This window comes from Geospiza fortis, unplaced genomic scaffold (assembly GCF_000277835.1).
Source record: "Geospiza fortis unplaced genomic scaffold, GeoFor_1.0 scaffold408, whole genome shotgun sequence".
In the NCBI taxonomy this organism is placed as follows: Eukaryota; Metazoa; Chordata; class Aves; order Passeriformes; family Thraupidae; genus Geospiza; species Geospiza fortis.
The window spans coordinates 2,823,842-2,849,432 of record NW_005054330.1 but is presented as its reverse complement, the minus strand read 5'-3'; the positions used below and the strand labels follow the sequence as shown (position 1 = coordinate 2,849,432).

Below are 25,591 nucleotides of genomic sequence, written 5' to 3'. Positions count from 1 at the left end.
GGCCCCCCCAGCCAAGGAAGGTGCTGCTCCTGAGCGCCATTTGCTTAAGGTTTTTGTCCTAAATTTATCCAGCAGCACCTCTGGGGGAATTTTCAGGTGTCAGTTCGCACCTGTTTTCCTTGGTTATGCGATGGCATTTCATTCCTGCGTGGGTGGTGGCTGGTTGGTAGTTGCGTCACGTATAGGAGTAATTGTAAGTGTACAAGAGTAATAAAGTAATTTTTAAATTAGGTTTTGATATGTAGTGACCCTTTGAGGTCAAGAAATAGTCATAGTGAGTCAGTGAAAACTACTAATGTCTTCTGGTGGTTCCTCCCTGAAGAAAACCTAAGAACTGTACAAGCTAAAAATACAGCTTTTACCTAAGGAACAGGCCCTGCAAAGGGGCCTGAGTCTGCAGATCCGTTGCTGATTGTGCTCTTAAGAAATTGGGGCAAAGTCTGTTTTACTCCATTTTTGTAAATGTTTCTAAAACATGATGTGGTGAAAGGTTATGTTTACTGGCTTTTGTTTCTCATGGGAGCTGTACAGTGGACCTCATCTAGTAAAACGCCAGAGAGAAATCAAACAGCAGAAAATAAAATTAGCCCATTAAACTTGGGAGTGCCATTCACCTTACGTGTTATTTTCTGTTTCTTAAGTGTTGTACTTTTGCTTTGCTGTCTTTTGTAGGGAAGATGACTCTTCACCTTGGTAGGGTTACAAAGTCTGGGTTACTTACAAATGCTCTTCACAGGGAACAACCTGGAAGTCATCAAATTATGGATCCATCTATTCCAATTAATCTGTAGTTATTAGTATTGCTGCTGTGGAGCATGTGGTACAAAAGGGAAGTGCAAAAATGAAACAGTAAAATGCTTTAAAAATGCAGCCAGGAGACACTTTTCTCTGAGGGAGAAAAACAGATTACTTTTAAGAACTAATCAAGCATGTCTTATTTTTGATGATTTTAAAGTTTGCTATTAAAAACCTAATTTCAGTAGTGCAAGAAACTACATCCAATTTTATGGTCCTTCTATGGGCATTTGAGGGCTGTAGGGTTCAGTTTCATTTGGACATACTCAAAAGAGACAGTAAAATAGTTCTGTACTCTGCTGAACACAAGTTATTGTTGTAGTGCATAGAACTAGCAGATTCCAGTGAATAATGGTTTTAGCTGTGTTTTAGACTGCACCTAAACAATAGTTTTGGATGAGTTGAGAAGCACTTGAGATCACTGTCGTAACTGACAGATGTTATTTATGATGCTTCATTTGTGAATATGAACTACGTAACAAATGGCTTCCTTTTTCAAAGCCTGCTACTGGGAGTTCTTAAGGATAAAATAGTTTTATGCCAAATTGTGAACTGATTGCTTCTAATCAACCAAATGATGGTAGAGACCTATGAAAAGAACATACACAATCTATCATGTTTGGGTCCCCTGAAAGTCCCTCTAAATGCTACCTTATGCTGGCATGTATCCACTCAGGCTTTTAACAGATCCTTCAAATGAGCAAAACAACACACTGTGCTGTCTAACAGGGTACTGTAGCACAGAACAAGAATGTTAGTTACTTTAATGTCATTTCCAAATTAGCGGTGCCATTTGGAGCAGAACGCTTAATTACAGGATGTTTGTGGTTCTTGACAAGCTGGTTTGTGTGTATTAGGCATAAGTTGGACAGCAAACTAGAAATATTACAGAAATAGGAGATTGTTGCTATCATGTCATCCTTGGTAACTGTTGTCTTATTGAGTAGGAATAAGCAAACTAGAATTTATAAAAGCTCACTATCCAGAGAGCAGTCTTCACTGTCTCCAACCTAGAGCACAGGATTTCTCCCCCATTCCTGCAGACCTTGTTGCATAGTGTGTATATTCTGGCTTGTATTCTCCTCAAAAAGAAAATCAGAAAGCAAGTGTTGTACCACAACTTAGCCTTTTCTATTTGAACTCTTTAAACTATGGCACCTCCTTCATTTCTAAGGATGGTTCTGAAGGCACATTTTCTGCAGAAATGGAGATTGAAAATCAGGTTTTGATCTGGCTTTGGACTTGCTGTAGGATCAAGTTGCAAGTGGAAGTCAGTGCTGGCCTAATCTTTTTCACCTTCTCCTCTCCTTGGTCTGTGGGGACCCAGCTGAGTTGAGTACATGTGCTTTGCAGCCCCAGCTCTGGGCAGTGTGCTCATCTCATCCCCGTGGCTGCAGCAGCAGCTTTTATGTGAGTATGAGCTTGAGAGAATGGTACCTGCATTAAGACTTCTTGATTGAATGTTTATGTATTTACAACATCTATGACAGCCTCTCTTCAGTCTTCATTTTTTTTCCTCTTAGTGTTTTGTTAATTATCGTAAATTTCAGAATATCCAAATTTGAGTCTTTCATTATACTTCTATTTAAGAATTTAAGGATAATATCCACAACAGGTGTTTCAAGTGCAATGTCAGCTTTAATCAAAGAAGGTACCAAAATACATTGCTTGCCTCCTTTGCCAGTTAAGTGTTGCTGCTATTTTAAAGGGGTAGCTCTGTTTTATCTGCCTTAAACACTTCTGTCTAAAAAAAAAAAAAAAGGTGGAGCCTGAGATAAAAAATGCTGGTTTGATATTTGAGGTTAGTAAAAGCATAAATGTAACTTAAAGAACTGTAATAACATCAAGCAGGGTTCATGGGGTGACAAAAAGCATTCTGTCAAAGCAGTAGTACCTAATCATAATGACTGGGGATTCTAGAAAGGTACTGAAGTGTTCAAAATACTTGTCCTGCTAGATAATTGTGATGAGTATTGCAAACTTCTTATGCAGCTGTTTTCTGACTGATAATTTTTGTTTAATCTTTGTGCTGGCCAGTAACTTGCATGAACAGCTGGACCTACTTGATTATTTGAAGGGAACTGAATAAATCAGGCAATGGAGCCTGAAACCTGTTTATTAAAATATTGGTTTTATGAGTGATTAATTGCAAACAGTTCTCTATCAAGTAATCCATTTAATTACCTGGCAAGGCACCTAGCGGCCGTATCTCCACAGTCAGCGAGAGTACTCAGTGACAGTTGTCATGAGAATTGTATTTTATATCCCTGCTTTCACCAAGTGAGCTTCTTTGCACTTTGCCAAAAAAAAAGTTTTTAGGATTCCCTGGCATACTCCCAGTAGTGCTGTAGATGGGAACCTCTAAACCCATAGATTTGAAGGTGATCTCTTACGAGCTGTGAGTGTTGTTTCTGAAATAGTCTGTGTGTAGAAGATCCAAGTCTTCCAGTACTGGCAGTTCAAGTCCAGTATGATTGCAGTCTACTGAAAATTCAGCAATAGAAGTCTGAGAAGGGGCATATCACCTTCTCAAAAGTGGTTAGATTTTCTCTATAAAGCTGGCTATGGTCTTTTTAAAGACCTGGCTAGTAAATCAGTTATCCAAAATTCAAGACTGCATCTTCATTTTATGATGAATTTCTAATGCAGTTATTTTGGGATTGACTTGATAGAGGCAAAGAAAGCCAACAGTGTGTTATTGTGTAACCTGTTTAACACAGAATAGTTGGGACAGCTCTGCTATTGCTGCTTTTAGCTCATGGATTATGAGTCACCTTGGGAGGGAAATTCCTTTTGTCAGCAAACAGAATTTAAAATACTTTGAGGTATGTTTATATATATACAGACACACACACACTCCTGTGCGCTAATTTTCTTGTCAAGCATGTCAGGAGTGTTGCACCTCTTTGTGAATTATTTCATGTCCTGCAGCAGAAGAGTCTCTTTGCAGGATATTGGGCTGCAAGACTGAACTTGTGGTGCTCTGACAACAGCAGCAGGCTGGTTGTGGTGCTGAGCTGTGACTTAACAGGAGCCAGCAGCTATGGGCAAGGTGTTAATTTAAAAATAAAATCTGTATAAATGCTTCACTTGCAGCTCTGGTTTTGGTAATATGAATGTAGTCAAGATGATCCATTTCCTGATATCTCCTATGACAAATTATGTAGCAATTAAAGGGCAAGAGAGACATTTTCCACGTATCTTGAAAGTATGGTTAAAAATCCCAGTTTTCGTACAGAAGTTTTTTCAGTCATTGGGTTGCTCAGAGGGCCTTAGAGTTGTGGTGTTGAATTCTGCCTCCCTCTCCCCTTGACTTACCTTGAAAGTCCTTGCATGGCAAAGGCTCTCAGTAACAATAAAAATGGTTGTGTGTCATTGGGTGGTGGAATTCTGATAATTGTTTGAGCAGCCTCAAAAAGTAAAGATCAGACTGCAGTTTTATTACCAGAAAAATGTTAATTGGACAACACAAAATATTTGAAAGCTGTTTTGTTGGTTTGAAAGGGAAAGCACATTTCTCATTCCACCTGCATGGCCAGAATTTTAAATATAGCACAAGTGCTGGAAACTCCTCATCAAAATGTAAACTCTGGACACAAATGTCCCATGTGTTTCTGTTTGTTCCTGACCTTTTAGCCAATGGTAAACAATAATAATTTCTCCTGGACTTTGATAGTAGCTTGGCCTAAGTTATACTTTATTTGCAGGTCTGTGAGTGTCTTTAATGAGGCTTTTTCTGTCTTCTGCAACAGTTTGAATCTTATTTCCTCCTTTATTCTAAAATAAGTATTTTGCCTTCCTTAAGAGAGGGAAAAAAAGTAAAGGTGCTTTATTGGTAATGAGCAGAAAATTGCATAACAGTGGTTTTTTCATATATTGCTAGCACTCTACACTTTGTCAATATTTTCCTGATGCAGCTTTTTTTTTTCCCTAAAAATCTGAACTAACCAGTCATAACTTTGAAAGAACTACCATAAGAATTTGGTTAGTAAATCAGTCTTTAGGACTGTTCTGTTTTTGAAGTTGTATTTTATTTATGTATTTGTATTGTGAGCTATTAGTCAGTACATTGCAATCCTTAAGCTCCAGCACAGCAGTAAGTTTCTCTTTTTATAATTTGCAGTTTAATGCATAATCTTTATTACCATTTTAGGCTATTACAGAATGACCTTGCATTGAGCCTTTGTGGAAGAAACAAGATTTAAACATCAGTTCTTCAATGTGCATCCTTCTATTCAAATTTGACCCACGGCCAGTTTCAAAAAATGCATACAGGTAAGATGGTTGTAGTTAAAACAAACCTGCTTCTGTAATATTTTACACAATTCCTTTTTGTAGCCAGTGTGTGAATTACAAACTGAAATCAACATTATGTGTTCAACTGTGCTTTTGTAGTGTTTAACTTCATGGCTTTCCCCATTGGATGAGTTACTGTAGCCTTTTTAGAACCCTTTGGTTTTAGACTATATCAGAAGTCTAGGGCTTTCTAATCATGGACCTTTTGCTGGTGATCTGTCGTGCTGAGTAAGTCCTTTAAATATTGTACTCCAGTGTTTGGAAGTCCTGCCTTCTACTTTATTATTTAAACCAAGTGGAATTCTGTTTGTTGAGCATCACAGTTGTAGCTGTCCCCTCCTTTCAGCGTGGTAGATACGTTTGAGGCTTCCAGTTTGCAACCAAGGAACTTCTAATAAGTGTCCTAGCCTTTCCCCTGCCCAAAATCTGCTTGCAATTAAAACTGTAGGCAATAAACTAAGTCATGTGTTCGAAATGTTTGGCCAAAAACTGAAGAAAAAATAAGCTTGCAGGCTTCTAGGTCAGTTTATAAGAATTTCTCGATGTCGTGCAGGTGAGTTTCCAAAGTATTAAACATCCTGTAATCATTTTCTCTCATTGTAGCCTGTCCTCTTTAAATTTCATCTCCAACATTAGTATCTTTCAGTACGCTGAGTATGTAATAAAAAGACAGCAAGCACTTCAGGCTGTAAACAGACTATGCAGGTTTATTGCTGTGTTTATATATACTGTATAGGTTCCATATTGCTTTGTAGGGTACAAGTATTGGTATTCATCCAGAAACCATCAGTCAGTCTGCTCAGTAAATGGTTGTGCCTTTCACTGACTTGTTTTCTTGTCCTCTTGTATTAAGAAGCAGATGCCATTCTACAGAAAGAGAGGAAATGAGAATGGAAACCTCAGTTGTCCAGAGTGCATTCCTTTCTGCATCTGGAACCTGCCTGAAAAGGGATTTTGTTTATGATGTGACTGGTGCTGAATTAATATATCCATTTATTTGGTCTGACTCTCTTTGTGTTGGTAGTTAGCAAAAGATAGATTCATCAATTTGATGCCTCTTGGGAAAATCCTTTGGATGTAAACTGCAGTTGCTTGCCAAGTGAACTTTCTGCCATGATCAATATTTAAAAGTAGAACTTAGAGTAGTTTGCTTGCTATAAAAATTACATCAAGATTGAAGTTATTAATTTATATCAGAAAACAACTTGCTGTCAGTATCAGAATAGGACAACACTTTTGAGATGTTGACCCAAATTCAGGAGTATTTAATTGTATTTAACTTTCTCTATATCTTTTGTTAAGCAGTGCTTTGCTCTATACCTGAGATAAATCATTCTGAACTACCTGTTAGGGTGAAAAATCCCAGGCCATTGGACCAAGTGAGACCTCTCTCTACAAGTTCTTGCTAAGAGTGATTTTTCTTGACAGTTCAGGCATCACTGTGCTGTATCTCTGTTTATTTCATAGTGAGGTCTTGGAACAGTTTTCCCAAGTAAAAGGGGATTCCTGTACCTGCAGACACTAATTTCTTTGTCCATCACAAGCCAGGCAATTAAATTTTCCTTACTATTCTCTGCTTTGCATTTTTAACCAGACACTAATTTCTTTGTCCATCACAAACCAGGCAATTAAATTTTCCTTACCATTCTCTGCTTTGCATTTGAAAGAAAGTGTCAGTAATAGGAATTAAAAGTTGAAAGGACAAACAGCTTGTCATTGACTGAGTTTACTGGCTAGAAGAAAATAGCCAAGCTAAAACATGTTCCCTGTAACAGTTGCGAGAATTTTCCATCCAGGTAGACTCTGGTTTCTAGAGCAGCATATTGGTCAATTTTCTTGAGCATCTAATTAAGCAAAGAGCTCACTCTTGTGACACACTAACAAATCCATCTGCCTGTAGGTTTGCTGCTGGTTCTGTTTTCCCTCTTGGGGCTTGTTTGTGGTAAAGTTTAGTGCAGTGTAACAAGCACTTTAGTGTAGTCCATTATTACTGTCAGAGGTAATATGCTGCCTTTACATCCTTCTGAATAGTACTGTGTGCATCTTACAAATAAATTAATGTTTCAAGCTTCAAAGCTATAATCACAGGCTCTTTTCTGGAGCTGAATTGCATTGTAGGAAATTGCTTTAATGGAATGATTTCTCATGTTTTCATTTCTCTCAATATTAAAATAAATCTTTATATGTAAATCCTAATATAGTTGAATTATTTCAGCTATAAAAATAGCTGAATAGGCTTTTTGCAATTTATGAGAAGATGAGGGTCACTTAATATTGCTCCTTTTCACTATAATTATGTTTCATAAATGACAAAATAAAGATGTTTTTATTATTATGCTTTTGTATACTAGCCTTGTGCTAAATTTAGGGTCTGCATTTAACTTGAGATGGGCAATATTCAATCACACAAAAAAATACTTTGCTTATTTTTAGTATTTAGATGCTATGAGCAAATAGTAACTATGGAGTTTAATCTAATAGAAACTATGTAGTTTCATGTCAAGAATTATTGAAGGCAACGTATAATTGAAGCTTCAGGAGATGAGAAGTGCACTTCAGGCAAAATATTTTTTAACAGTGGAGATACTCATTTAAATAAAAATCCATGAAAGGAGGCTGCATCCTGTTAATGGAGCATGTTGAGGTAAGATGACAGAAATTGGTAAACCAGCAGAAAGCCTATAGCTCAAAGACTAGAATCAGCCAGAAGAAGAGAAATTATGTAATTTTGAAAGGAACAATATTATATTTGCATTGGAAAGATAAAATTGTACATACAGTTTGCTCTCCAACAGATGTTATCTTTGTTGGGCAAAATACTAAGCACTTACCTTACAGAAAGGATGCCATTGAAATGTCAGGTTTTTCTAGTTTCTCTATGGTTGATTATGATTCTTTTTCTGTAGTATTTCTAATATGCAACTTGTACCTCACAGTCCTCTTTTAAAACACTGTATTAGGGAAGAGATGAATTTGCAGGAAAGTTCAGAAACCTGCAGAAAATGTAAGTACATCTGAATGCCAAACAAAGTAATGAGATGTCATTGGAATTGATTCTCATGTGTTGTGGCTAAAAATTAGAATTAAAATTGTATGGTCTGTCTTCAATTTCCAGTAGCAGACTTGTCTTTGGCTGTGCAGCTGTAATTGAGATGCAGCTGGCAGGAGGAACTGACAGTGAAGAAGATAACTGAGGTTAAAGAAAACTGGTAAAGAAAATCTGCAGGTTTTTGAAAGATAGCATTTCATTAAAATTAAATTAAGCAACATAGCTGGAGAGAAGGGGGAGCGTTCACTGTCTCACAGCTGAAATAAAGGCAAGTCATGTTGTGGGTACTGATGAGCAGGACTTAGGGAGCTGCCCTGGAGCTCTGCAGGTCTGCCTGCAGTCCCCTGCTGCCCTGAGTCTCCACACAGGGCTTGCCTGGGGTCACCATTGTCTGCCACCTTTACTTGGATACATTACCTGCTCCTCAATTGAGGATGTTCTACCAATGAAAAACACTTTTTAAAAAAAATAATTTCAAAATAATAATTATTTTCTTTAATTAAGCTGTAACTTTGTGCTGAGGAATCTTAAGGTTGTTTATACAATCTTAATTCAGTGTCTTCTATTGTAAGAATTATTTTTTGGAAACATCAGTTGCCTCATTCACTCACCAAGAGGGACTTGCTGAGTGTCTCACAACAGTGAGAGAGAGAAGGCTGCTGTCAGATGTCAGTTGAACTTTACACTGAGTGATAAAGGTGAGGTGGGAGATAAAGGATAGTTTCATGCTTGAAATGAGTTAATGCTCTGGAAAAAATTGGATTCTGCTCCTGCCTGTACTGTGAAGTTCCACTTTGTAAGTAATAGTGTCTTTTTTCCTCTTGTGTTCTGCAGGCTTATTCTAGCAGCTAATAGGGATGAGTTTTACCACAGACCATCCAAATCAGCCGAGTTTTGGGACAGCAGCAATGAGATCCTTAGTGGTATGTGTTTCTTGCTGTTTTGAGTGGTTTATTATATAAGAGAATCATGGCATGGTTTTTTCATTATTAGGGTGGTGTTGCCTTTCTAATAAGAAATTTTCTTCTTCCTTATATATCTAAGGAAAATATGTTGCGAGTTTGAAACATTTTTTAATTTTAATGTATTTAATAACCTAACTCTTACTTTTTCCATTAGGTCTGGATATGGAGGAGGGAAAAGAAGGAGGGACTTGGCTGGGAATCAGTAAGAAAGGCAAGATGGCAGCCCTGACAAACTATATGCAGCCGAAGATTGATAAAAATGCAAAAGGAAGAGGTATGGAGGAGTTGAAATAAAAAACAAAAAAGGAAGTGGACAAACAAGCCCTGATGTTCCAGTAAAATAGTGATTACAATATTAATTTTCTTAACACAGCTTTATGGACAAAAAGAATGTTTATGTGCTGTAAACAAATTTTTTAACTGATGAGTTTGAGTACATATGTAAGGGCCTTGACTTGGATAATGATTTCTTGATCAAGCAGGCATAAGTAAAACAAGATGTAGTGCCTAGAGCCTGAAGTCACATTCATACAAGCTATGTAGCAGCACCATCTCCTCTGCATAGTAATTCTAATTAACAGACAGAAAAATTAGCCAAGCATTGAGCTAGTTTTAAATTACAGTAGACTTCTTAAAGTGCATATTCATATTCAAACACCTTTGTCAGGGAATGCAACTTGGATTATGCTGGAGGCAGCCTAAAAGATTCTTCTTCCCCACTGATAAATTAGAGGAGAAGAAATAATAGAAAAAACCCTCTTTCAAAGAGGATGCTCAAAACAGCACATCTGTGGGTTTTTTTAAGTAAAAATAGATCTGTGTGTAACTGTCATATGGTACTGGATTGGGAATATATTGCAGTGACAAACCATGTTACACAGAGAAACAAATGAACCATGTCATTTGTATTTCATTTTAGGGTCATATATCAGGGAAGTGAAGCAAGACAAGAAAGAATTTGTAAGGTGGGAGGAGACAAAAGGTGCATCCCATCCAGAATAGTTAGTAAATGTGAATTCTTAAAATTTCACCAAGAGCTTTTGACTGAGTTCTTCAGAGTAAAAGTCATGCTCTTAATGTGAACATGGTACAATGATGTAAGACTTTTAAAGGTTGGTTCATTATTTGGGTTGGTTTTGTGGTTTGGGGTTTTCTTCCACTGTTACAGCCTGTTGGCAACAGGAATCTTTATCTTTCTGTTTATTTTACCAGGGCTGTCAGAATAGTGAGCACACACATACAAGTTGCTCTATGTACTTCTCTTTCTTAGGTGCTCTTGTAACAAACTTCTTGACTGCAGATCTGGACAGCTACTCTTACTTGAAGAAAGTTTCAGTAGAGGGACATCTTTACAATGGATTTAATTTATTAGCAGCTGACTTGAAGTAAGTCTATAAAACATCACAGTTCAAATATCAGAGGGAGAAGGATAATAACAGTGCTGTACATACAAGTCATAGCACCAAAGTGTAACAATGCAAAGCCTGTCACAAACTAAAGTTAGAGCTCATGTTTTTTGCTAATTGGCATGCAAGGCCCTAATTTTATTGTAGTCTTCCTTTCCTTTGTTATTGTTTATCTTTCAAACACTGGAGAGCTATCTTGTATTCTAACCATTGCTTCCCACAAAACTTCTTGCAACTCTCTGATAGGCTGTAGCCAGTCTTCAGCCTGGAGGCTCCGGGTTTTGTATTTTGAGAAGACAAAACCTCAGCTCATAATTTCTCAGACACCTTTTTTTCTCTGAGAGTTGACATGCTGCAGCAGGATTAGAACAGCTGAAAGCTTTCAAGCTATTATTCATGTCAGTGTCTGTGTCATTAATCTTTCCTTAAACATTAAAAATAATCACAAGACAAATAAACATTAACTTAAAGTTTCTGTAGCCAAGAAAGGATGTTGGATACTTAATTATAATCAGTGTGATTGGCACAATGCTTTCCACTGCCTGTGCATGTGTCTATGCACAAACACATCTGCTACTTTGCCTTTGCATTCTGCCTGATGGGGAAGAATGGAAATCCAGGGCTGAGGCATCTCCAGGCCTGTGTCAGTTCCCAGCTGGATGCACACTGCATGCCTGGGAGCACAGCTAAACTGCCAGGGGCACACTGCTGCTTTGGCACATTTGTGCAGAAGCATTAATTTTATCAGACAACCTGATGGTGCAGGGCCTTCTCCCACTCAGCTTTTCTGCATGCTTCTGGGAATGCACTTAAAGCAGAAGGCCAGAGTGTTTACTGTTTTCAGTGGAAATAATTTTTAGCACCCTCTCACTAACTGGCCTTGTATTTACATTTTTCACTTTCTGTATTAGACCATCTTCAGCTGATGGCTCAGACACCAGTCAGTTCTGTGAAGATACCATGAGTGTATTTCTGCTTGGTGGGACTGCTTAGAAATAGAATAAATATATAGGTTATCTTTCCAGAAATTAAATCCAGAAGATGGCCAGGCAGTTGGAGGGTTTGATGCTTTTTGGTCTTTTTACTCTCTACTTTATAAAGTTCATCATCTCACCAGAGACTTCCCAAAATTTTTCAGTTGCCTAAATTAATTTTTACCATGGTCAGAGTATTTGACTTTTTGAGCTTTCTGCTGTATGTTGCTGCCTGGCTAGATTGCATAAATTGGAAGGCTATCTTTTACTGAAAATGTAACAGAAGAAATAGATGTTTTCAAGCAAACATCATATTCAAGGTGTGACCTAGGAAGCAGTAAGTTTGAGTTTCTTCCTTTTAACGTAGGAAAAGAGAATAGTCATAGCTGCTAGTATGATGATGATAAAGTAGGTTTGATTGATTTTATTTAAGGCAATCATTCCTGTGTTGGGTTTGTTTGTTTATTCCTCCATGCTGGGATGATAGAGAGTTGTATGCTCAATTGAATAGTCTTCCCATGGTGATACAGGTCATAATTCCTTGTTGAGTATCACTCTGAAAGCTGTGTGTGTTGATTAACTTCTCTGCTTTGACATGTCCTTAGCCTTGGATACTCTGATGAAATGAAATTCTTGGCAAGCTAATGATGCAGAGCAATTTCAATAATATTTGTAAACTTGTCATTTTAGGAAATTAGAATTACTCCAAAGAGAAATGTGGTATATGAACAGGAGCTACTTCTCTGTGTAAATAGAAAATGGTATTGTAGTTGATGCTAGTTTGTTGGGCCATGTTACTGTTCAAAACAAAGACTGAGGACTGTCCTTAATGTGTTCTTCCATTGTGTAACGAATTGGCTCTGTTAGAGTGTGTGAAATGGAGGGGAAAGTCAGATTGAAAGTGTAAATGAAGCACTGGTGGGAAGGGGTGTACCTGAGCACATTCTGCTGAGTGTAAGCAGCATATTTAGAGAGATTTACAATGTTTGAATCTTCAGGTACACGTTTCAGAAAAAGAAATTTTATCTTCTCTCAGTATGATTATGATGACAGTATGCTAGATGACAGGTGCAGTAATACAAGAAAGGGAGCTGGAAACAACTATACAGGTTATTAAAATCTCATTGTTTATTTCCACAGCTTAGTGTGACTCTTATTTTTAACATGCATGGGTTTTGACATTTTCAGTGTAATAATCTATTTACTCTCTGGCATCTCTTTATATCAATTTAAACACTATTGATTTGTTGTTTTAAGAAGATTACTTAGTACTTTTATTTTTCTGATTTTTCAGTTTATCATCTTGGGTGTACCTGCTGAGTATGAGAATCATGAATATTTATTAAGTTATGCTAAACATACTTTTATGTTGAATTATAGCATGTGGCAAACAGTGTCTGTTTGGAATCTTGTGCAGCTGCAAAATTGGCTTCCAGGAAGGCAGTGTTGCCACTCCTCTCATTTTTGCTGTCTGTAGGTCTGATTAGAAAGGAACAAGGTTATCAGAGGACATCATTTCTGTCCTGGGGAAAACCTGTGTTCAACAAATCTACTGCTACACCTGCTCAGGCTTTCATGGGTACCTCAAACTTGTGTCAGGGCTGTTGTGGCAGCATCTCACTTGTGTTCCTTACTGCCAAGTGTGTAATCCAGACTGCCCTGAAGGACAAATTGGCAGCTTCTTGTCACCCACCCAGCAAGTGTAGTCTCTGACAGGCTGTCAGTTAGAGTCCATCTAGTTTATGTGCAATAAGATCCCTGTGCAACAGGAGTGAATCACTTTCTCCATGATGAATAGACAAATTGTGCCTTACAAACAAGTCACTTGGAGGGGATTACAGAAAATTGCCTTTTGGGTGAACTTGTCTGTTCTCCCCTGTCACAGGCAGTTTTCAGTTCCTGCAGGGAAAATGTACTAAACCATACCATCACCTGCAGGCTGTCATTCAGCATGGTTAATGTGACCTGGCTGGGTGGGAAGGATTTGATTGCTCTCCAGAGATTGGATTTAGGTGCCTTTTCAAAGTGAGATGGGGTGGTCAGAGTGCTGGTATGAAAAGAACATGGATGGTCAAGTCCCTGGGATTGCTCTGTAAGCTCATTTCCTTTTCTTCTCATGCACTTCCTAATTCAGTATCACCTTTGGTAGAGTATACCTGTCTTGCTTCTTGTGGCTCCCTCATGAAAATGTGGTATTTCTGCATAGATCTTTAGTCACTTCCAGTGGATGGATGGACAGTCCAATGTCAAAAGAAAGAAAAAACTTTTTTATCTCTTTCCTCTGCTGTCAGCTTCTGCCTGGCCCAAAATACTAAGACAATGCCAAAGAAATGTTTAGACACTGACAACAAAATCAGAGTTTGTTTTAAGGCAGACTTTGTATGCTGTGAGTATCCAGCAGAATTCTTTTCACCATTTTATTTGATGGTAGGTGATACATGTTTGGGCTATATAGTTGGTGGTTTGGTATTTGCTTGTTTATTTTTAGTTTCAGAACAGAAAGAGTTATCTGATTAGCTCATGAACACTGAAGATAAGAAAATGAATCTGTGAACCATACTACTTATTGGAAACTACTGTACAGCATTTCAGCATTGCTGCCAGTTTCATCTTTTGTCCTTGCACAAAAAAATACATGCACAGATTATTCATAAAACAATCCAATGTCCTTGTCTGTAGCAGAGTAGAGCTCAGTGCCCAGGGGAGTGATCACTTGATGATAACCACACTCTGTACAGCTTTACTACCTCACTACTTTTTTCCTTTTTCTTTCATTCTGAGTTTTTGTTGGAGCCACCTTGAAGGTGAAGCAGGGCAGGAGTGCAGAAGGACATTGGTTATGTTTCATCAACATTAAGAAGAGATTGTGGCAAACTCTGCATGGCTTTCATGTTGCTATGAAGCTTCTATTACTACTGAGATTTGTGCTGCTTAGAATATTTTCTAGAACATTTATTATTGCTTACATTTCTTGACAGAATGATGTATCTAAGAGCATAATTTTAGTTTCTTTCTGCTGTCAGCTATGGCTGGGATTTAAAAATATGTCTGTTGGGTCCTATTGTCATCACTTTAATTATGCCTTTATTACTTCTGCAGTGAAATTGGTATCTGTACTTGTAAGGCTGGGAGGGAAGAGAATCTTGAGTGCAGGCCAGGGTTTTGAGGCTATTGCTGCGATCAAGCTTACAGTGATTTTTTTTCATCTTGGCTTCTGCTTTGATGTTCAGTTCTGAGTACCTGTAAACAGTAGGAAGGGAATAGGCAGAGCCAAATGATAAAAGAAAGAGTACCTGACTGGCACAGTGAACTAAATTTTGAAAGTATCCCCATTTCAGAAGTCTCTTGGGAGGCTTTAGTCTTCCTTTGACAGAAGGCAGCAGCAGTGCTGCAGTGGAGGTAAGTGAAAACACTCCTGGGGGAGCGTGCACACCATAAATACCAATGTCCTGAATTAGTGACCCTGCAGTTTGCATGTATTCCCCATCTTCTTGATAAACTCCAGGGGATCTTGTTACTGCATTTGTCAGTGACACAAATCGTGGAAGAGATGCTAGAGGATTATATTCTTTCATGTAAAAAGCTGTTCTAAGGAAGTCAGCAGAGCCAGCTTACTCACCATGCAGTCTCATCTGTGGCAGGCCTTGTCTTACAGCTATGTTCCAGAGCTTGCTTGGGCCATTTGTCTGCCTTCCCATCTAACACTGTCTTGTGAGACTTCAGGTTATAACAATTGCTCTGATCTTTTCACAGACCTTCTACAGCAGCTATTTGAAAATAGAGTACTTAATGCACCAGTACAATAGTTTGTGTGATTTCTGATGCCTTAACTTAAGACGCCTAAAGTAGGCTGTTGTCTGTGAAGAGTTCAGGTGGTCAGTAAGTCTTGACATCAGCATAAATAAATCTGAATAAGGATCTTAAGGATGAGAAGAAAAAGATTAGGAAAATCAGTGTCTTTTAAGCTACTAGAGGAAAGTTCAGAAATATTACACGTTTCTTTTAACAGTCGATAAACTGCGAATTGAGTTACTGATGTTATCATAGCTGATGTTATGTCTTATGTGATATTTAACAATAAAAATAGTGTACACAATATGCTTGCTGTGATTGCTGTCTTCTGCCTCTGCTGAAAAACTTGATGATCTTTCTGTGTGGTATCAGAAAGCTCTTAAGGGTTTGGGAGGAGGAATAGTAGTGCACAGAGAAAGGCACTTCTGTTTTTGCTTTATGGGGACTTTTCTCATATTCCTCTTCTTGACTCCTCTGACTTCTGTAATTAATAAGTTAATATTTCCTTCTTCATTTGGCTGTCTTGCAAAGGACACTGTAGAATGTCTTTCATAATGGCTTTTCAAGAAGAGTATAAACAGCTAAATCAAGACTGTTTTGCTTGTTATTAAGGTTTGAGTAGCGGATGCTAAGTTATGCAGAGCAATTTAAGTTCCAGTACATCATTAATGAGATTGCATTCTATATACTCTGATTTGCATCAGCACAGAGATACTTCTTTTTATCTTAGGAAAAAAATAAGGTGTTGGAAATAGCTTCTCTTCTGTATTGTGCTTCGTGCTACTTAATCCAAATTCAGTCTTAACTGCAAGTTTTGTGTTCGGGGGTTTTTTGTTTGTTTTGGTTTTTTGTTTGGTTGTTTTTCTTTTTTTCCACTTTGGAAGCTCTATCTGATGCCTAAGGAGCTGGAGCTTGGGAAACAAATTAAAAATTGAACTATGATGAGAATGTGTTTGTTGGTAACAGTGAACAAGTAAATCACTAGGGGGAAATACAGAATTAGATCTCGTTGCTGTATTCTGGCAAATTAAAAAAAAAAGCCAAACCCCACCAACTGGAAGTGATCTGAGGAATCATGATTCCATGTCAGCTGAGTGAGGGATGTTGAGAGTGAGCCATCTAATGGCAATCCATTTCCCACAGGACACATAAGGCTTATTGATGACTTACTTTCTCTTTTTTCCCCCTTATCAGTTGGTTTGGTGTTTGTGTTGTCAGTATCAGTGTGACTATGTAGGTCCCTGCCATTTGGATATGCTAATATGATCTCTGTCAAATCAGAGTTGTTTGCAGTGTTGGAATGTCTCTGAACCTTGTGCAAGACCCTCCCTGTACTCTGGGCACAAGAGAGAATGAGTGCTGCAGCCAGTGCCTACAATTAGAGAAATTCAGTGACTACAGGGATCTGAAAACAGCCAAGAAATGCACAAAGGACCCAGCCATGCCCTGCAGCATTGCTGGAAGTGGGCCTGAAATGCACTTCTGCCATCTAAAGTTGCCCACAGCAGTCAGTGGCTTAAAATGCAAGAAGGATTCAGAGGAAGTGATGGGGAAAAGGGTACTTGCTGTGATGGACAGTTCCTTTGTTTTCATATGCCTCCTTCTCCCAAGCAACTAAATCTCCAGTTAATCAAACCAAGTTTTTGTTATTAAGCCTGGCTACTTCCATGCAGAAGTTATGGGGTTTGACTGAGTTTTACTGCAGTTATGTTTAAAAATGATACTGCTATTTCCTGATAATGGTGCAGTGTTTTGAGAGGAGGAAAGTAATAAAACACATCAATGTCTGGTATCATAGAAGCAACAGTGGGAGAAGCATCTTAATGTGCTCAAAGATTGCATGAAATTAAAGCATAATCAAATATAGAAGCTGATGGCTTTTCAAGGAGAAATTTGTATTTATATTTTTCAGTACCACCAAAGGAGATGTAATTTGCTACTATGGAAACAGAGGAGAACCAGAACCTGTTTTCCTAAATGCTGGTAGGCTTTCTTCAGAAAGGTCTGAATATTACTTTTTCTTATGTAGCTATGTATTGTTCTAGTAATTTAGCTACTTAAGCATTGTCTTCACTGACTTTTTCTTTGCATTCTTTAAAAGAAAACATTACCAAATGTCCTTGAATTCATATAAGTTTTTGTTAATAACATGCAGTAAAGAATCAATAGTTCATTAAAAGTTTCTATCCATGTCAGTGTATGTACCCACCTGCAGTGCAGTTAGTGGAATCCTGCTTAGGTAATTTTGGCAGAAGGACAGAAGTCTGTCTTGAGAATGGAATTTTCAGAGGGTCTGACCCTAACTGCCCTTACCCAGCAGTTTGAAGGTCACAGTATGACTGTGCTCCCCCAGGGACAGAGTTGGCTTAAAAAAAAATACAATCTGTCTTATCAGGTGAATTGATTTTAAAATGTTTTAAATCTAGTTCTTTGCTAGCTAGCTACAGAGAGCAATGCTCCAGAAGTCATCATCAAAAAGGCAGTTTAAATGGAAGCAGGACACATGGAAGGCTCTGAGCATTGTAACTGGCTGGTAACAGTTGATGGCAGAGCCTTACTTTGCCTGCTTAGGTTAATGGTCAAAATGTGGCTGCCAGAAGCAAATTGTTATTGTAGCAATTACAGCATAAATTCTTGGAAACAACTGTTAGATTTTGTACAGCTACAAACATAAAACAGATTTTAATACAGACTTTTTTTAAATTTAAAATCTGGCCATGTTTTAATGACAAACTGAGTCACAAATTCTAGGTATCTGCAGACTGTACCAAAGATGGTTCTGGTCTCTGTGCTTAGACCACAGACTCCTGTGTATGTGGCTGCCTTTAGGAGGAGAGGATGTTTGGTAATCTCTCTTGTCCGGCTTGTGGTGAGAGGGTGCCTCTAAAGAGAAGGGTCCTTCCTGTCATGCAGTGCTGCTTTGCAGTGTTTTTCAAGAGTAAAATCAGAGGCAAAGATAACTTATGATTATTATCCCTACGCCGGACAAGACTAGATTGCAGAAATTACAAAATTCTGTTGTGCCTTCATGATTTAGCAAACCAGAAGTTAAAGCTAACTGCTGTAGATATGAATTTGAGTACAACTAAAACCAAGTACTGAGCATTAGCATGAGGGGAGTGCTTAAGCACAGCCCAGCATAAGATGGGAGCCTGCTGCATTCTCCTGTTCAGTAATGGGGCTTGTGTGTTTATGGCACACTTGAAGGTAAAGGATAGCTGGGGAGTCACTTAGACTTTATTAAAATTTTTTAAATTTGTAACAAAAACTGAAATCACCAGAAGGCACTTTCCAATTAAATTGGGCTTTTTTGTGTGTGTAGGAATATATGGATTGAGTAATTCTTTGTTGGATACACCATGGAAGAAACTTCAGTATGGGAAGCAGCTTTTCACAGAAGTGGTCAAGAGAAGTCAAGACCTCAGCAAAGAAGACTTGGTGAAGGAGCTCCTTACAGTGATGAATAATCAAGAGCCGTAAGAACATGATAGCTGGAATTTACCCAAATACAATGACCCATTTAAAAACATGCATATAAAAACTGTTTTGAAAGAAAAAAGCACTTTACCTTCATATTAATTGAAAGCAGTGTTCTCACAGAGCCTGACTTTCAACAGGATTGATTTTTAAGCAGGAGACACAATTAAGGCTACTGCAGTTTTAGACCTCATCAGCTGTGCACTGATTTCTCTGTGCCCTTTTTTTTTTAAAGATTGCACTTCTCTTAATAAGGGCAATGAGTGCATGCCTAGGGATGTGCAGCTGCTTGCTGTCAGCTTTTTGAAGGCTCACATAAGTTTGGTTACTGCCCTTACAGAAAGCACTTATTTACATAGATCATAAAATGATTTAGATGGGAAGGGGCCTTAAAGATCTTCTGGTGCCAACCTCTGTCACTGACAGGGACACTGTCTACTAGCACAGGTTGCTCAGACACCCATCCAACCTGGCCTTGAACACCTCCAGGGATGGGGCACCCACAGCTTCTCTGGGTAACCTGTGCCAGGGCCTCAGCACCTTTAGGTTTGTGTTAGCAGGTTTTACTGTTCTGTATTGCTGCTCAGAGTGTAGACAGAGGGTGAAGAAGCAACATTTCAAAGTTCAACCAGCTGCCTTCCTCAGGAGTGCAGTTGTTTCAGGCTAAGTGGGGGGAGGAGAAAAGGAAGTGTGTGTACAGTTCAGTCAAGAAAGTTCCAGTCAAGGTAGTCCTTAAGAGATGAGTTTGAGATGTAAGGAAGGTTCCTGCACTCACAGCTGATGGCACAGTGAACCTGAGCCCATCAGCTGGATATTCAGAAGGAAAGGAAGTTGATAGCACTACATTCTGCACACATGGAGTTGAGTACAGGAGGTGCCGTGGTCTAAATTCATATCATTGCTCATCTGGTAACTTTCATGTTTACCTTGAATTTTATCTGTCTGGGAAGTGATTAGAGTTGAAGCAAAGCTGTTTCTGGTATATAGATTCAATTTCCCAAACTTTACAGCAAATTTTAATGCCAGCATTCATGAATGTGGCATTTTCAGTGGTTTAAAATAAAGTTTTGTATAAGAACTCAGACATCTGAGCAATGACTAGTAATTGGGGAGTCTGCTAAGCTGTCTTAATAGCTTTTTTCATCCATCACATCAAGTGATTTTTTAAAAAATTGTTGGACTTTATACTTTTTACTAGTGAGAAGACAAAGGTATAAGATACAGCATAGTCAAGTGGTCTTCCCTTAATGTTCAGTAATTCCATTTGATCTCATCTGAAACCATCTGACTATAAAAGGGAAATATTTACTTACAAAAAGCAATATTTAAAACTAAGCCTGTAATCTTTCCAAATCATACTTGAAGATGAAATGATCTTTTCATAATAAATATGAACATGTGGATATGCACTAGCTTTGAACTTTCTTAAAATATCCTGTTTCATATTACTTTATGATCTCTTTTTGTGTGCATATTACAGGAATGTAGTGGGTACAGAGGTTGGTTTAATCACAGAATTCCATTCTTTCCTGATGGGTTTTTGTCCTTTACCCCTTCTCTTCTGCTTCAGCCCTGCCTTTGACTGTAATCTCAGTGATATCCTGGAACTCCTTCCAGATCAGGAGGGATGAATGTGTTAATATAAGAGACTTTTTTTTTTACTCATTTCCTACTTTTTCCAGTCAATTACCAGACCCTGCAATTGAAGACCAGGGCAAGGATTACATCCGCCCCATCCTGAACAAGTACGCAGCTCTGTGCGTTCGCTGCCCGGGTTACGGAACAAGGTAAAAAACAGAGCCAGAAATAAATGTGTACTGCATCAAAGCACACCTCAAATCAAAATTGTGCTATTGTAAGGTTAAATTCTATAGTGACTGCTTTAATTTTTTAAAAGATATTAATCTGGTATAATTCAGTAATGTGTTTCCTTGGTCGGTATTTGAGTGTCTGGGGTTTGCTGCTGAAGAGCATTTGAAGCTCACACTGTGGTTCATCTTTGATGGAGAGCACAGCACAGCTTTACCTTGTCCCAGACAAGATAATACAGTTCTCCTGCTTCCCCAGTGTAAGAGCAGATCTGAGCACATCTAACTTTGCTCTTACCAGAGATTTGCAGAACACATTTCTCCTCCACAAGCAGGAATCGTGTCACCTGCAGTGCTAAATCAGAGTTTTCCTTAGACATTGCATCATAAAATGGATCTGCCATTTTCATACATTAAGAACCTATTGCTCTTGTTCAGCAGAACCTGTATTTCCACTTCTCCCCTAACTGATGCTGCTGTTTTTACTGAGATATTCTCACTCTCTGCTCTGACTGTTCCACCAAAGCTGCAAAAAGAATAGAATAATGCAATGTAAATCTTCATTTAATCTTTAATGGGACAAAATTGCTGGTGAACCCTGTTGCTGGTGGTAGGGAATTGCTGCTCTAAAAGTCTGCCAATAATTTTGTCAGATTGGTCTGTGGCATGGTCAGCCATGGTATTTCCTCTGTAGAGATGGGAGTTGATAAGCAGAGTGCTCACTGCTGTAGGCATTTCAAGTTGGTATTCTGACAGAGATACTCAGTATTTACAGTGGTTTCTTTAAATGTATTAAAAGAACATTTTAAATATGGGATAATGAAGACTTAACATGGTAAGAAACCACCTTCCTCCCCTTGCTTCACAGATTGGAGTTCAGCCATTTCAAAGGAAACAGGGATAACTTGGTAGAAATACTGACCTTCTCCTGGTGAATTAGCACACATTTCAAGTCTCTCTACTGCTATAATTGTATGCTCACATTTACCTTTCCCTTAGCAACAGGGCTTAGTGAATAGAGGTTGTTAACTGGGCCTCACTTTCTTATGAGGAAATTAAGTTCTTTTTTGTATGAGTGAACAACTGTGACTTGGGACAGTGACTTGGGAAAGGCCACCAGATGAGGATGGTGCAAAATTCCTTCTGTCAGTCATCCCTTTGTGGAAGGGTATTGCAGTGTCCATGGAAAAATGACAGTTTAGCCGAGGCAAACTGGAATAGATGCACAACTGGCATCTGCTTTTCATGAAAACAAATTTCCTCTTTGGAAGGTTCCTAGAGAGACACCTTTTTCTTGATCATATATCAAAGACCCGTGATAATATATACAATTGATTTGAAAGAAAGGAATGAAGAGAGTACTATTGATGTCAGTAATCCTTATGGGTACATGTAGGGTGTGGAGAAAAACTTAGTTTTATGCTACTTCTTTCTGAATGGAGCACCTTTGCACTAAGTTTAAGGTTTTACTGTACTCTCTGCAGTGAGCAGGTTTGTGTCAGCTGCTGCAAGTGCAGCAGGGAGTCAAAGCAGTGGCGTGACAGAAGAACAGACTGAAAATGCCCATTTGAACTTGTCAGGATGATTTCTGCCCTGCTCTTGTCTTGATGATGTGCTCGGAGGGGGGAAAAAAAAGGGTTAAAACATTTGGGAGTGAGGGATGGCAGGCTGGCAGTTCCTGAGGTGGAGCCCAGGTGTAACCTTGTGCTGCTGCTGTTGCAGGACGAACACGGTGGTGCTCATCGATTCCGAGGGATGCGTTACTTTCACCGAGCGCAACATGATCAATGCTGATGTCAACCAGTGGCAAACAAGCACCTATGAATTCAAACTGCACAGTTAACAACTTTCCACATCAGTGGTTTGTAATAATAGCAATGAGACAACAAGCCATTAAGCTCTAGTAAATGTTTTGTGCCAGCCTCCACAAACTAAAAATAGCAAGGAAAGCAAAAGTTTAAATAAACCGGTATCATACCCTATCAAGCACACGTGCTTTGGAGAAAACCAGATAAAGATGCTTTTTTTTTTTTTACATGAAGTAGCAACTTAGAATATTTTATTTAATACCACCCTGCTTTCAGGGCAAGGCCATCTTTGTCCAAGACATTGCATTTTTGTAGGTGTGGATTTTTTATAAGATGTTATTAGTAGACATAAACTTGTTTTCAGTTCTAATGGTGGGGAAATATTTGCTGCTTTTATTGTTCTATATGAAGGTTTTACCAAACTTTACCTTCAACATATGCTGTTAAGTTTGTACAGCTGATGCCAATGTGCATTAAATGAATGTATGTTAGCCTGCTAGTATTAAGTGCTTTAGTCTCTTTTAAGCTTTTCAGTGCCATGGTGCAATGTTCTGCCTGGGGAGGGCAGAGAGGGGGGATTCTTTACATTTGTTTTTCTATAGATAGTATAGCAATAGTTCTTATTTCTAAAACTTGATCTGAGAATCAAGGTAGGGAATTTAGTTCAGTCTCTGTTCATTTTTACTGAAAGAACCGTGGGAGGAGACTTGCATATCTTTGACCTGAATAAAACTATTTGTGCTGTGATATCCTGTTTCCTGATAGTCTAATTAGCAGTTTTGGTTTTGTTATTTTCTTCTCCAGCAAGCAGGTAAGGAATAGGTACCTGTTTGCAAACAGAAGCTGAAGATGAGGTTTTCATGTATTGCCTGTTTTGTACATATAAAATGTTGGATTCATTTCTTTATTGGTAGAACGTGTTACAGCCTGGAGTGGATTCCATCTCATGGATTATTAGTAGAAATAGCTGTGTGTTGTAAGGTGACACTGTTGCAGTCTTATATTGCTGAAAAAATTTAATATTAAGAGGTACTTCCTATGTTCTAGCACCTGTGAATTAAAAAGCTATTTAAATGCATGCTTTTTTCAATTATTCAGTGCCAGTGTGGGTAATGGAAGATTCTAGCTAATAACAGGATATTTGAAAACCCTAAGCTATTTTTGTTTCTATTGGTGTTCTGTTTTGACTTTTTTTGAATACAGAATATTAGGTTAGTAATGGATCACCACTATTTTTTTTTTCCTTTAGGTATGCTGACTGTATTTTCACAAGCCTCTGATTTTAATTAATTATTGCAAAGTAGTCAGATTTTTGATACTCTTTGGAAGATGTGCAGCTGTGTTTCTGTACTCAAACTAGTGTATTTTGGCATTCTCACGTGTGTGTGTAATGGAGGCAGCAGTAAATGAGACTTTCCATTGAGGTGAAGTACTGTGAAAGGCCATTCCCAGATTTGTATTTGTCAGGAAATGCTAAAGCAGCATTTAGTCAAATCTCTTCTTTATATTTGCATATTTAAATAGCTTCTAGATACCAGGACTGCTTACATGACTAGTCACAGGTTGTGGATTCAGTTCTGTATAAATGACTTTTTGACCACCTTGATTGCAAGACAATCAACAATTGTGTTGGGTTGTACATGGTTTAGAACTCAAAGCCTTCTGAGCTGCAGGAAATGATCAGCCCTTTTTAATTTTTTGATTACTTCTTAAACCCTATATTTTTATGGCTAAAAATGTTAACTGTTATTTTTAGATGCAAAGTAACTAAAGCTGTCTTAAATTTGAGTTTAACACATGCATACCTAGAAACAAAGCCCTGCCTCAATAGCTTGCTCTGAGAGTTTGCATAGCAAACTTTTTTATATCTACTTACAAATAGTGGGTATTTAAACATGACATTCTCTTTGAAGACATCATAAAGGCAAGCAAAATGCATGCAGTATTATGCTAAAAGCATTTGTAAACTTTGGTCTTTATGGCAGTCCTGTAATAATGAAAATTTATTCTTAGTTTTTACATACAGGCAAAGAAAGGTGAGTCAGATCTTAGATGCAAATATGGATGATAATAATGTATTTTGATGTGCTTGAATCAAAATTCTAAATCTGGGATTTGCTTTTTCTGGCAATTAAAATAAACAGGAAAGAGCCCAAACCTTGGATGTTGTTTTTATCTCATCAGAATAGCTAATAAAGAGAGGTTTTTTTAACTTCTTTGGAAGCTTTTTTGAGAATTTTGTCATTGGCTGCAGTGGAAACAGGATCAGGACTGTTGTGCACATATCAGCAAGTGCTGCTTGTCCATACAAGTGATAAGGTATTTGTGAAGTGCATGATCTACTCTGTGCAAATTAGAGTTGCAATGGATCCACTGGAAAAAGGATAACCTACAGTTAACAAAGAAAGTGTTTTATTTTTATAAAAGTATTTTTAATAATAATAGGGAATTTTAAATACCAGTTTTAAAGGATATTAAGGAAAAATATGTATATAGGAAACTACTGCATGGCATTTTATTAAGTTTGCTTATACATGTCATCTCTTCAAAGTCATTCATTTGCAAGAGATTTTTGTTTCCTGATTTTTTTTCTATTGGAATAGTAGTGGAAGAAATTTTAAAATGTGTGAAACCTCAGCTATGTTTTTTTGCTTAAAATTGTGTCATAATTGTTGTTTACATATGTGTTCAAAACTAGAATCAGAATAAAGTCAAGCTGGTGACCAGTCTTTGTTGGCATTAGTAGATTGTGCATTTTTGCACATATGTTTTTGTTTATTTGCCTGTAATTTGGTGTGATGCAATGAAGTTAAATCTTCCATGCCATATTAATGATGAAGGAGGTGTAATTTAAGTTCTATTTCTGGTACTTGATTCCATTTTAAGAGTGCTTTATTTTTTCTGGGGCTTTTATGTTGTTTTGGGTATTTCCTAATTCTTTGATATTGTATGGTTGTCTTATACAGGTAAGAAATAGGAAAATATTTGAAAGGTAGGAAAGAGAAAAATCAATGTTTCCTTAGGGAAATATGTAGCCTCACAAAATTCTACTGGAGAATGGGAATCCATGTTCACTGTGGAAAAGGTCTGGATCCTTGGCAGACCTGAGGCTCTCCTGTTACACTGAGTAGAGCCTGCATTAAAGTTCTGCTGTACTGGCCCCTGCAGTGGAGGTGCAATTGTCTCATCTCCCTTGGAGTAGCTTAATAAAACACACCTGA

At 38.0% G+C, this 25,591-nt stretch overlaps 1 protein-coding gene across 2 annotated transcripts in view; it reads left to right on the top strand.

The window, feature by feature from the left end:
• TANGO2 (transport and golgi organization 2 homolog) overlaps positions 1–25,112 on the top strand; it is a 25,814-nt gene extending 702 nt beyond the window's left edge. Inside the window, exons 2-9 of one of the 2 annotated variants that reach the window (XM_005421449.2) lie at positions 4,949–5,070; positions 8,975–9,063; positions 9,260–9,379; positions 10,376–10,490; positions 17,190–17,260; positions 18,600–18,753; positions 20,437–20,541; positions 22,285–25,112. In XM_005421449.2, coding sequence (XP_005421506.1) covers positions 5,015–5,070; positions 8,975–9,063; positions 9,260–9,379; positions 10,376–10,490; positions 17,190–17,260; positions 18,600–18,753; positions 20,437–20,541; positions 22,285–22,405 — 831 coding nt within the window. In that variant the 5' untranslated portion in view covers positions 4,949–5,014 and the 3' untranslated portion in view covers positions 22,406–25,112. Of the gene's footprint in view, positions 1–4,948; positions 5,071–8,882; positions 9,064–9,259; positions 9,380–10,375; positions 10,491–17,189; positions 17,261–18,599; positions 18,754–20,436; positions 20,542–22,284 lie in introns of those variants that run through there. The other variant, XM_014307213.2, reaches the window with a different exon arrangement.
• Positions 25,113–25,591: the final 479 nt, after the last annotated feature.